The sequence below is a fragment of the Passer domesticus genome, chromosome 2 (assembly GCF_036417665.1).
Source record: "Passer domesticus isolate bPasDom1 chromosome 2, bPasDom1.hap1, whole genome shotgun sequence".
In the NCBI taxonomy this organism is placed as follows: domain Eukaryota; kingdom Metazoa; phylum Chordata; class Aves; order Passeriformes; family Passeridae; genus Passer; species Passer domesticus.
Window position 1 is genome coordinate 57,223,360 of NC_087475.1, and position 14,168 is coordinate 57,237,527.

The following is a 14,168-nucleotide window of genomic DNA, read 5'->3' on the forward strand; positions in this document are numbered from 1 at the left end:
TTATGCTTAAAATACCAATGTGCACCTCTCAGTATTTTTTGTTTAAATGATTTTTCCGTACCTTTTAGAAATGTTTCTATTTCTTTAATATAAATATTTCTATAAAGAAAATATTTACCTCAAATTATTTAGAAAATTAGTATTGAAACTGATTATTTTATTTCTTTCTCCCCTTTGACCCTCGGGTCACAGATCACAAAAAACATAATAAGCAAATCTGTAATATGTCTTTTAGCAACTTTGGAAAATAAACACAAAAAACATAGTCAAAAGCCTATTCAGCATTTTACTGTACAATTAGCTGCATTTTTTTAACATGTTTCACTGATGCTAACTAAAAATCTAAATTAAATGCCCAACCCTATCAGCTTTTGAGAAAACATGTTTTAATTTTACTTTACTAGAAGCAGTATTAGAAGTAAAATCAGTTCAAAATTAAGAAAAAATCATGATACATTATTATCTTAACTAACAATGGAGGCTCAGTAAAAAGAATACAAGGCAAAGAATAGAATAGTGCACTGTGGTTTTATTGATGACAATTTGCCTCTTTCATATGTAAAAAGTATTCAGCTTCATTTAACTAAGAACTTTAAAAAAGTCTTTTGTGGTGTCAGGTCCAAATTTCTTCTGCTCACACGAGCTTTCTTTGTTCCATCCTGCTGCTTGGAAAACCCCAGAATTTCTTCTAGAAGAAGTGTTCAGCAAGTTGGGAGCTGCCAGTGAATTCCCCTCGACTCCAAGTAGGTTTCTAAATGAAAAAAAACTAAAATACAACAGATAAGGACAAAAAGTATTGACACTCAAGAAACCACTAGTACCCCCATCCCTGGGCTCTGTGCAACACAGGCTTCACTGCCGCTTCATTTTCTTCCTCCAAAAGACTGAATATTTGCTTTTCAGTACTTAAGAGACACAATTCTTTAAAAGAATAAAAATCAGAAGGCTGCACTTCAATGCAGTAAGTATGATCGGTCTAATACAAAGAACACTTTCTGGTTAAGACTTCTCTCTCACAAAACCACAATTTCTCAATTGTTAAGGACTTCAATACAGATTTTATAGCAAATGTGACAAGGTGTTGATTAGTTCTGTCATGGAGTAAAGGAAGACCCAAAAAGTATATAGGGACCAAGCACTTACAGGTATACACTCACAGATTCTTTCAATCTCCAAAAGGTCTGACCCTTCAAAACACTCATTTCTGATTATTTGCTCTGCTTCGATTTCAGACTATTAAGGCATTCTACATAGAAAATGTAACCTCAGGATGTATTTTTATTATTGTTAGAGTCTAATTCTTGTATCTTGACTTTCTAGGAAGATTTTCTTATTTTACAGACCCATTAAACCTAGTATTTGACTCATACCCACATAAAATTCCCTCTGACTGACTTAAAATGCTGACTTAGTGTTCTCCACCTCAAACTGCTGGATATTAATAAATGTCTAGGTCAACTGCAATCACAGTGAGGTACTGACTATCCCATACTTATACTTTATCTATCTGTCTTCATAAAAATCATCAGGTCAAGACTTCCTGCAAATCTGCAGTGTTTGTCCCTCTCCATCTTTTTCAGAAGCCCCCTTTTCAAATACTGAAATACTGCAATAAGATCCCTTTAGACACTTCTCTTCCCCAGACTGAACAGCTCCATTGATCCAAATTTCACTTTTAAAAAACAACTCAGAATTTTAAAATCTTGAACCTTCTTCCACTTAAGACCCCTTGAAGTACAGACAAAGATTTTGAACTGATTATTTGGTAACACTAATTCCAGATGTGCATGCCCAAATTCAACACCTGAATGAGTGTGCTGAACACTAATCCAGGAAGCAGTACAACCTCATTTCTGCATTCCTGCACCACTGCCTTACTAAGTCCTCCTTGTCAAGTGATATAATACAGGTAGATCTAGAAGGTTTTGGGTATGAATTGATACTTTGACTGTATGGACCTCATGCTTCATCTTTAATACAACCCTATCTTACCAAATACAAATATGGCCAGCAAACTCCAGGTTTAGCATTGTTTAAGTTGCCTTTGAGAACAAGATAACTTGGTATTTTAAATGTCATAAACTACAACATTAAAATTCTGTGGAATTTACCAATTTATAACATAAAATAATAATCATCAATGGTTTTCCATCTCTTTAGGAAAAAGACATTAAGTTACTTAACATAACAGAGAGATACTCCCTTTCAGCAAGTACAGGTATCACTAATAAATGATCTGTTGAAGAGGTAAAGCATTCTGCAAAAAAATGTTGTGCCTTACAGGATCCCTCAAAACTTCCCCAGTAAATCTTGTTTTCATTTAACAGGTTATTAAAAACTTGAAATAAGAACAGTATGCCATGCTCTCAAAAGCTCTAAGAAATGAAAAGGAGGCAGAATCCATACAGAAATCCACTTCTAGGAAGTGACATTTAATATTCCTGAACTTTTACATGTAAAGACAGTAAAGCTACATCATTGTACAAGTCCAGGTAAGCTGAAAACAATTTAGAAAAGAATTGTGTTTGATGTTCTGCCAGTGATGAATTGATTACATCAGTTCTACCAGTGACAAATTGATTACACCAACTTATTTTTGGGAAAACCCAATAGAAAGGAAAAGCTGTGAAAGCTTATTTTCTGTGCCAGGTAAGTTTTGATACCAAATCTGCTGTCTATTTAAATCAGGACCCCATTATAATCTTTAAAATAAAGTATAGGAACACCTGCAAGAAAAAATCATCTGTGCCTTAGAAAGATTGTTCCTTATCTGCCAACATATAACTTGTGTTCTTGAGATACAGGAGTTACTAGCACTCTCCCTGGTACCTCATGGCTGACCAAAGCTAAGTAGTTTTCCAGATTTACACTGTAAAATTAGAGAAATAGCAAAAATATTACCTAAGAAACAAAAAAATTCCTTGGCTTTGACTGCTGTGTACACTTCACATCTCTCATTCAACTGATCACCCTGACACTGCTCAGAGCCAACTGTGCTGGTAAAAACTCTGCTCAGTGCATATTCCAGAACAATTTCTGCATGAACTGTCTCAGGACATGTTTACTAAGAGTGGTTGATACAAGTACTTAAAATATAAATTCAAGTTATATTGGCAAAAATAGAACAATTATCACCTCTCTTAAATTGCCAGTACTGCCATAAATGAAAAATACATTTTAAGATATACTCTAAAAAGTAGAATTATATGTTATTGTATGTTTAGAAATATCAAAAGGTGCAGAGATCAGCTGCATGTGTTAAGCCAACAAAATGTGGAGGACTGGAGTAATGAAAAGAACAAAAAAGAGATTGGTAAAAACAAACTGGCTAGTAAAAAGAAAATCAGACTCAAGATAATAACACACTGCGGGTGTGTGTGTGTCAAATGTTATGTGATTTATCAAAGCAGTCTTTATACAGGGTAGACTTTTGACCATCTTTTGTAAATTAAGGGTTTAGAAGATCAACCAGTGAAATGAAAGTAGCACAGTTTATGAGATTTGTTCAGTTAAATTACTGTAACTGTTTAATCTGGCTGACCTTTTTAAATGTATTAATGTATGTAGCAGGTGTTTTTTCTAAGGATGATATATAATCCCTTAATTTCTGGTAATTAATAAAATATAGGTGCAAGTATATCCTCAAGATTCAGGGTATCATAAATATTCTTTGTCTGTACACCTCTCTATTTAATGGTGAAATCACAGATTTTATATTTCTCCTTCTCATGCAAGCAAAACAACAGAAAGGGTATTTATTCACATAAATGGCTTATAAAAAGTAGAATATGGGACCTGGAACAGAGCTAGACAGTCCTGAGCTGAGCAGGGACTGCAGCAGCTTGTTTCAAATGTATGTGAATCAGAGGATCTTGCTGCTGCTCTCAGGTGAAAATGCATCAGGAAAAAGCTTGCTGAGATGATGAGTCTTGACATAAAGAAAAAGCCAAAAGCTATTTGTTGAAGTGTTTTTATTGCTTTCCCTCTTCCCACAGATATATTAAGTCCTTCTAAGACACAAAAATCAGAGAAACAGAGATATCCAACTTCTATCATAAATATACCAATATCCCTAAGGAAAATATAGAACAATCCAGATTTGTTTATCTTGAAATCTAAACCAATATATAAAGCACTGGTACCTTATATTTACCTTTCTTTTCTTATTAATCAGTTTCTAGCTCGGGGGGGTTGATAAAATTGTTGAGTGGGTCGTGTGGACCGCCGTGGCTGACCATCACCTCCTCTGCGGAATTCTAGAGTTTGCTCATACGTTTCTTCTTCCTCCTCCTGTGGGTAAATAGCATTGTTTTAAATGAAAGAGGTGGAAAATGCATTATACATGAGTTGGTATATGCACACTTACATACACACACCACATACAGACATATACATGGGAGGGTGAATCCATGCACACATAGCAACTGCTGCTTCTATGCTGACAACCACTTACTAAAATAAGTGAGGGATGGAAGTAGGCTTTCCAGACCTAGGAAAGCTAACAAAATCAAGCTGGGAAATCTCAAAACTCAATCCCCAGGGCAACAGAAGTTATTAAATATTTGAAGGGAAGAAAAAAACATATATATTAAATAAAAATTATTTTCCAAGAATCATACAGGCAACAAACTCAAGAAGCTAAATAACCTCAATAACCTGCCAGAGCAAGAGAAATATCAACGTTTAGGAGTTCACAAATGTGTGTGGAATGAAATAAAAGAATTAGGAAATAGAATTACAAGGAACAGCATCTGGAAATATGCATGCTTAATACACACATCTGAAATACTAGATAAAAATCTATGATGCAGTAAAAATGATAAAAGCCTACAAATAGAGAGAACAATTTAGAGATGTATTTTCTATGTGTAGCAACAATAAATATACGCTCTGAATAATAAGAGGGGAGGTAAATGTCTTTGCAATATTCAGTTACTCTTAGGCATCTTCATACCAGAAAGATATTCAAAAAGTACATAGAATTCAGAGGTGAAAAAATAATAAATTTTAAAATAATCAAGATACTGGAGAATGATTTACAAAGATTAAAATAACTATGTATTTATTTTGGTTAAGAAATACTGAATGGAAAAACATTCATCTAATAGAATATCTGAAGGAGGTACACATTAAAGAGAGAGAAAAAATTTAAGACTGTAAGAGTTTACATCAAAGAAAAAATTATAGGCTGAAAAAATAAAAAAGGTCCTGAGAATGAGTATGATTGTCAAATGCTGTCTCAGAAAAACAGGTTTGATTTCATATTTTTAATATCTTTATACTGTATCTGACACCAGGTCTAATGGGAACTTGCTGGAAGAAATTAGCTTTTGGGAAAAAGTACTGGATATGTAGCTCTCAGTCCCTTTTATTCACAACATAAGAACATAAAGCAACACAAAGCAAGAGCATTGAATGATTCATTAGAAGTTTATCAACAATTCCAACACCCAGGAACTGTCAGAGTGCGGCATGCACATAACAGATTTAGCAACTCAAAGCAGTAAAAGATTTCACTTTAAGCAACAGAAAGGAAAACCTACACGTGAAGTTTCTTTCTGTTGTGAAAAGTGAGATCTTACTCAAGAAACCTCTCTTTCTGAATTAGCATGAATATGAATAAACATGCATTTTTAAAGTAACAGTTACAAACAAACACATTCCTCATGGTAAGGTCTCCAATTTAGAGGGCATATCTGTGGTCACAGCTATATTTCCAGATTAACCATTACTACAGAGAGACTAAAATGACTGTGGAAGAAAACAGATTTTCAGCACTAAATACAGCATAAATGATTTATATCTCTTTGTTTCACTGTAGCTGAAGGGTGAGAAACAGAGTTCTGCCATAAAACCTTTCTCAGTGAACTTTTTTACCACCTGTAGTACTATAAATTCCCTCATATAAAGTGGTTCAGAGGCACCGATTATCCAGAAAAAAATCAATAGCGCATTAGATGTCTACCACAAAAGTTCACACAGTATGCAAAATTGCTACCCCTAGTTCAAACACTCAACTTAGTATATGAGATTATCTCCCATCACTGACAACGCAAGTTGCACTAGCAGCAAATGTAAAAAAGTGAGCTAAATGCCTTTTAGGAAAAAGTGGTCTAAATACCTTTCAGTTTACCTTTTCAGAGTATACCTTTCAGTATACTCTGAGAAACATGAATAGCTGAAAATAGCACAGAAATTAAATAGTTCTGTGTATACCATCTCAACTGTAACAGCCAACCTCTTTCTGAGGGTAAGCACATCAGAGTAAATTTCTACAGCAGCAAATCATCAAATCTCAAAGTTAATGTTGTTGATCCTTTGAACTCAGTAAAGCCAAATTAAAACCAGTATTTGTCTTATACACTCCTATTTTGATGTAATTGTCTTTACACACTCAATGAAAAGCTTCACATGCATGCATTCCAAATTAAAAAAAATTACTGCTATAGACAAGAGTGAAATGTGAAATCACATTCACTTTCTTGAGGCTCTGAATAATGTGGATGTGAGCAATGCAGCAAATGGTAATAAAAAACGAGTTACAGAACACCTGTCAAGTGTTCCCTGATTTCTTTCTATGCACAGTGGCTCCACACAGTTACTGACTGTCCTGTTAAACTCTGCCATCTCCTCATCAGATGATACATTGTCATTTCTTGGATCTTACCTATTCACATCTGATCCCAAATGGATCTAATGTTCTCCAAAATAACAATTTGCCAAGTCATATCTTTATTAAAATTTTCTTACAAGTAACTGAATTTCTTTTCTGTCATAATTTCTTAATCATTCACTACTGTTGATCTTTTACCATTTATCACCATTTTATTTCCACAGAATTACAGAACAGATAAAGGTTAGAAAGGCCCACTGGACGTCATCTGGTCCAGCCTCCTGCTCAGGCAGGGTCATCCCAGAGCACATGGCACAGGATTGTGTGCAGACAGTTCTTGACTTCTCCAGTGAGGGAGGGTCCACAACCTCTCTGGACACTGTTCCTGTGTGCGGGCACCTGCACAACGATGAAGTTCTTCCTCATAGTCAAGTGGAACTCCCTGTGCTTCAGTTTCTGCCCATTGCCTCTTGTTCTATTGTCTGGACCACCGAGAAGAGCCTGGCTCCCTCCTCTGGACACTCTCCATACATGGTTAAGATTTCACTCTCAGTCTTTTTCAAGTAAAACAGGCACAGCCTATTTATCCTTATTTCTATTTTAAGGAAATTGTTACTACCTTAAAGAAACAAGTAATTCCATTTTATGGACTTTTATCTCACTTTGTTTTAAAATTTCTCCTACCCTACTAAAAACTGCCTTTTTCTGGAACAGCATGCACTCTTTGTAGGCAAAACTATGTGTATCTTATGTTCACTTCCTTGTTTTTAATGTTTTTCAACAAAAAATTTTATCTGTCTATACTTCTTCCATAATTACTACAGTTAGGTCACACATCTTGCTATCAACTCTACTTTTCCAGTCTTTCTCACTGCTTGCTTTCAATTTATCAGTTGCTTGTGACTCATACTAAATTATTCTTATCCATATAAGATCTAGATTACATTTTATAAAGCAAAGATGACCACAAAACTCTCTTAGAGCATCTTCATTCTCCTTCTATTATCAGTATAAACTTTATATTAGTACACTGCTCTAAAAACTTATGTATTTTATTATCTCTGCACTTCAGCTTATTTTTCATTATTTATCTAAAATTCTAGGATCAAGGACTCTGTTAGTACTTACACAATGCCCACCTCAGATTTTGAACACTGAGATGAAATGATAGCACTAAGCACAACTGCTAAAGACAGGAGAAACTAGCAGACCCATAGGAAAAAGCAAGGAAAGGTTCACAATGCAAACAATGAAATGCACAAAGAATTATTTCTGCACTAACAGATTAGAATGAAGACAGGATGGAACATGCCAGCATTCTTTAAGTATTTAAAAAAGGAGGACAAACAGGGAAGGATAAGTAATTTGAAAATTCATCTTTCATTCAAAGTTTTGTTGTAAAAATCTGTTGTTACTTCTGATGGTTTTTTTCCATCTCATAAGAAAAGAGAGAACTTTTGATGGCTTTTTTTCCATCTCATAAGAACAGCAACAACTAAAGAAGGGTAAAATGGGAACACATGCACAGCCAGTGCTTATATTTTGTACCCATATACTCTGAAGAGCTTGTACCACCACCATATTTGACCAGCTGAGCTTAGTGAAGTAGCTGAGCAAGTAACTTCCATCCAGACAAGTGACTACCAGCCTGCTTTTACACAAAAAGGTCAATGGATTTCATAGCTGCAGAATACAGTTATAAATCCAGCATACATTTAAAATACTTCACCAATCAACTTATTCTTCAAATGTACAATATTAGAGCAGAGTAAATTTATACTTCATTAAAAGCTTTCTCTCTGAATTTCAACTGCAAGATTTCTTTCATTTTTTGCATTCAAAAGAACTGGTTAGAGACTTATTTTTAAAACACAGTCAATTGAAGTGAATACTTCATACATACATAACTTCTGAGAATGAATAGAAGGATTACAGTAAAGAACCAGACAGAACTTATGCATTGACACAAAAGCTGTGCTGAATGCTGTGCTCACATATATTTAGGAAGCAGTTGGAAGTCACAGTTGATCAGCTCCTTCCTGCACTTTTGCCACTTACAAAGTAGTTACCTCTGTCTATTACTGCTTACAGATAGAAAATTCTGCTCCATTCACTGGGGCCTTCTGCTGAAGCTTTTCAATTATAGCTCTCTGTGGGCTATTAAGGGATGAACACCCAAGCCTGTGCAGGGAGGCATGAAGAAGCAGCATGTAGAAGCAGTGTGGGGCCAGGGACTGTGGGACAAAGAGGAGACAGAAGGCAAAGAAAGCAGAAGATATTTTCTATTTAGGTAGTGTCAAACCTCTGTTTCAGTTAAGCTGTAGTTTTAACTTCACCCACACACTGAATGCATGGAGAACTTGCTGGTTCAGTACAGAGAGTGTTGGCTTCCTTGCAAAATGACTTTTTCTTTCATGTACGATTCAAATTCCATTTCCTGATCCAGATTTAATGCCTCTTTGCACTGCCCACTCTTCAGGCAGCAGCTGTCTCCTGCTGTTAAAACACCAAGTGATCTCTTTTTTCTTGGTTAAATTCCTTTCTCAGATTTTGCTTCTTTTGCCTAATCATCCAGTGTTGAGCTCCTTGAATACTTGTTTTGGTTTTTCCATTTTCTACTTACCCGTGCTTGGATCAATCAAAAACAGACTGCAAGATTATCCAGATGAATCAAAATAAGAAAGCAGAAGATATTCATACTATAGCCACATTGAGAAATTCACAAGTATTCTAGAAATAGCTACATGTAATTCATTTTTAATTATTTTATATGCAATATATTATATATATCCTATATTTGCAAGGAAAAAATAATTTGCTGAATTGTTTACAGTATTCTCCGGAACTTCTAATTTATCTGAATACTTAAATGGATTATTTGAATTCTGTAATAACTAAGCATAAAGCAGGATTTGGGGTGGGGGGAGGGTTTGTTATACAACTTTAGAGTGGCTTTAGGCGATAATTTCAAAAATTACTATCAAATGAGGTGTAAAAAAATTAAGTAGAAGAGGAAGTATGACTAATGGAGATTTTTCAAGGGCCTTAACCAAGTTCTGACTTCTTTTTGAAGTGTCTATTACAGAACAATTCAACATATTTGTTCTTCATCAATTCTCTTTGCAAGATAGGTTTCTTACCTAAAATATCAGTTCCTTTTACAGAGTAATCTTCTCCCAGCATAACCTTTGTAAACCTGCAGATGCTCACTTTTTTCCCCATAGTGTACAACACATCTATATTAGGCTGGGCCTATAGGCATTCAAATTCCTGAGTTAAATTATGAAGAGAAGGGCAAGTGGGGTTTGAGGTTGTACTGCTAGATCTGCATACACCTGACTCCTCACTGACATCAGATCATTAATATAAACTCTTAGTCCTATTATTGCCTTATCTTCTGTCTGTAAATAATGTGCAGGATAAGCAATTGCAAAGGAACTAAAGGGTATACAAGTTCTCCTACTTGAGCCTCATGACCCAATAAGCACCTCACTGCATATAGGACTTTGCAAGCCTTAGGTAACCAGCACAGATACGTGAGTATAAACCCATATATGCTGCATGTACAGTCCTCCACAGGTAACTCTGGTTTGACTTTTGTGTCTTGGGCATCAACAACTTTGTTGAAGTTTCTAGCCCTAGCTTTATTCCAGTAAAATTATGTATTAGGTAAAACAGTAGTGGAAGAAATAGAAATGTCAAATGTATCATGGCAAATATTAGGAAATTTAATTGCTCTCAAATGGATAAAATTAAGTTGCTGTGTGGAACTGTATGATTTACTAAAAACACCCTGTGATTTTGAACTCTAACTACACAATTACTGTTTGTTGCCATTCTATATGCAGCCAGAATAATCCCTACCCCTTTACAAAATGTTTTAATCTACTATACTAGTGACATCTTTCTCCTTCACTGCTTCTCATATTCTATGAGACTTTGATGTGCCATACAAATAAGCTCTGTACCAAACCTTTTATCCAAGAGAGAAAACCAGTTAATATTTCCCTAATGCAAGAGCAGTCAATTTCAACAGCTACTGACCACCATACAACAAACTTGCTGTAATGGCATTAAAAAAATAAACAGAAGAACAATAAAACATATACCCATTGTTACCCTTATTTACACTTAGAAAAAGGAAATTATCCTTATGAGGTTATGTCTTTTTCTCCACTGAACACAGATGGGCCACAAGCAAATATGCTCCTAACTATGGTATGTAAAACTATGTGGCAGGGAACTGTCCCATAATAACTGTTGCTTTCCCATGTTCCAAATAATAACTGCAAGATGACCCTTGCCTGAGTAGTCTTCTCTTTAGCATCTGAAATAAATTAATGATAATAAATATTTTCTTTAATTTCATTAAACAAATCTCAGAAAATTTTGTATTTTCTTGGCCATTTTTTGTAAAATTCTGTAAAGTGCTCTCAGGACCAGCAATTTTTCAACATATGCCTTATTACACATCAATTAAAGATACTAGATTTATAATAAAATGATTTGTTAATCCTGAAAAATTTAATATATACTATTAATTTTAATTAAAATTTTCTCATGTTTCGTCTGCTGAAAATATAAAGAACCTGAGCTTCAAAACCAGCTAATTTTTAAATGATTCTGCTAAAACCATAAAATCCTGAGTTTCAGGTGAAGCAATAAACATTAGAAAGAAAGCAGCAGAAAATCAGTAGATTTTTCAGAAAAAAAAAATCAAGAAGTGGAAAATAAATAGATGGGCAAGGAAAAGAATGACATATTTAATCTGAGACAACTAGAAGCAACAACAAAAGTTAACTTGAAATCAGACATTTCTTTGTACTCCATTGTTTCAATTGTGGAAACAAAGCACTTACTCGTTTTCTAAATAGACAATTTTTCAAATATATTTCCATAAAACTACAACAATGTAAACCTGGAGCATGAGTATTCCATAGACATATTGCTGGCTTATTGGTTCCCCTTAAGGGTATTGCACAGTTTATTCATACTTGCAGTCACTCCCTCTGGCACTCATGGAAATAAACACGCAACTCATACTGTGTAGTTTGTGTGGAAATGGATGTACTTTCCTGCAAATTTGTCACTGTGTTCTCAATACAGGAAAAAGTAATGGATTTTAAAAATTCCTTACAAGTACATATTTAATCCATTCAGACCATATCCCTTTCACCAGTGAAAAGCTTCTTCAATGAGCAATATCAATATCAAACTAAATATTTAAAGGTTTACTTTCAATTTCTAAAAGAAAAGTGGATACATTAAAGTGAGACATTCTATATAAATTAACACACAACCAATGGACACATCAGGTTATCTCCATTCATCCAGAAAAAAGCCACAAACTGGAAATGTTTTTGTCAGGCTGAGAATACAGACCGTCCTAAACTATAGTAAAAAAGAATACTTGCATAGACTGGGGGAAAAAATCAACACTCATTTTCTCTGCACAAAGCGCACTTGCGAGCAAAACCATACAAGTCCATAGAAGGGTGGAGGAAATATCTGCTGTACAGCTGCACCTGTTTTAGCATGTAAACAGAAAGTCCTGCCAACATAAATTTCAGAAAGAAAGCAAAGCACTCAGTGATGCTATGAGAAATTATCTGATGTTTTCCTGTTAGGACACAAAATCACTATCAAATTCTTAACAGGGAATATGAGAGTTTTGGTCACATTTCACATGAAAAAGAAGGCCGTGTAGACAACCTCACCCACGACAGAATTTGACATATGAATCCCCCAAGTCCACACAGAGGTGTATATTTAGGAAACAAACACCTACATGAACTGATTTTTGAATAACTGACCGTACACAAAAAAATTAGCAAGTTAAACATGGCAAAATTTATTTCCATAAATATACAGAAAAATTCAAAAGAAATATATATAAAACAACACCTAATTAAAACTAAACCAAAACTGCATACGGGTAGCGCATGGACGCAGCAATTGAAAAGAGTCTTGAAACAGAATCTGCCCATGAGACAACACAGAATAGCCCCATAAAAAAGAGAATATCTTAACTTGAAAGTCAGGACCTCTACATTTCTTATACTTTGTATGCTTTGTATTTTAAAATAAAATTCTCCAAATTGCACCTATATTTTAGTTAATAACCATGATTTTAATAAATAGACCATATCATCCTGCAAGTTCTACAACAGGTTCAAAAGATGATGATGGGCAAAATATGCTTAAAAACATTAGGAAAGTTTTATACTGCTACAGGATAGAACAGTTGGTGGCTGGTCACAAATGGTGTTCCCCAGGGCTCAGTACTGGGTCCAGTTCTGTTTTATGTATTTATCAGTGATCTGGACAAGGAGATTGAGTTCACCCTCAGTCAGTCTGCAGATGACCCCAGTTTGGTGGGAGTTGATCTGCTGGAGGGTAGGAGGACTCTACAAAGGATCTGGATGGGCTGGATCAATGGGTTGAGGCTTTAAGAGGTTCAACAAGGCCAGGTGCCATGTCCTGCACTTGGATCACAACAGCACCAGACAGCTCCACAGCCTGAAGGCAGAGTGGCTGGAAAGCTGCTCAGTGGAAAAGGCCCTGGGGGTGCTGGCTGATAGCGTCTGAACATGATCCAATGCATGCCAGGTGGCCAAGAAGGCCAATGGCATCCTGGCCTGTATGAGCAATAGTGTGGCCAGCAGGACCACAGCAGTGATTGTCCCCCTGTACTGGGCACTGGAGAGGCCACACCTTGAGTGCTTTGTCAAGTTCTGGGCCCTGCATTCCAAGAAAGACATTGAGGTGCTGGAGCATGTACAGAGAAAGGCAACAGGTGAAAGGTCTGGAGCACAATTCCTGTGAGGAACAGCCTAAGAAGCTGGGGTTGTGCTTAGCCTGCAAAAAACGAGGCTGTGGGGAGACCTTGTCACCCTCCACAGTTACTTTGAAGGAGATTGTAGCAAGGTGGGCGTCAGGCTCCTCTCCCAAGCAATGAGTAACAAGACAAGAGGAAATCACCTCAAGTTGTGCCAAGGGAGGTTTAGATTGGATATAAGCAAAAATATCTTTGCAGAAGCCTTGGTCAGGCCTTGGAGCAGGCTGTCCAAGGCAGTGGCTGAGCCACCATCTCTGTAAGTATTTAAAAGTCCTGCAGATGTGGAATTTAGGGATGAGGTTTAGTGATGGACTTGACAGTGCCAGACTAATGATTTTACTTTATGACCTTCAAGGCCTTTTCCAAGCAATTCTATTACCCTAAAACTCTAATATCCATTCTTCAATAATTTTTACATCTACACAACAAGTTAGGAAAAAAGTTTGGAAAAAAAAACCTACAAAATTTTCCATGAATAAAAGTAATACTACTGTATAATAACCTTATAGCACCAATTTACTCACATTCACAAGTATTTCCCTTCCCACTTTGATGTGGAAGTCCATTTCCAGGCTGAACGATGAACTTTTATTGAGGAGCTCTCTCCTTCAACTGGCCTGAACTTGTGGAAGATTCAGCTCTCTCAGTGGGGACACAGCTTCACTCCTCTCCCCGGACACTGATCAAAGTCTGTGACTTATGATGTGATTTCCATCA

At 35.8% G+C, this 14,168-nt stretch overlaps 1 protein-coding gene across 5 annotated transcripts in view; it reads right to left on the bottom strand.

Moving 5' to 3' along the window:
- Nucleotides 1–509: 509 nt before the first annotated feature.
- The window catches only part of TDRD3 (tudor domain containing 3), a 93,059-nt gene continuing 79,400 nt past the window's right edge, over nt 510–14,168 (bottom strand). For 4 of the 5 annotated variants that reach the window (XM_064408630.1, XM_064408633.1, XM_064408635.1 and 1 more), the window contains 2 exons: nt 4,154–4,290; nt 510–766 (listed from right to left, as the gene is read on the bottom strand). In XM_064408630.1, the coding sequence (XP_064264700.1) occupies nt 4,171–4,290 (120 nt within the window). In that variant the 3' untranslated portion in view covers nt 510–766; nt 4,154–4,170. The remainder of the gene's footprint in view (nt 767–4,153; nt 4,291–14,168) is intronic. The other variant, XM_064408631.1, reaches the window with a different exon arrangement.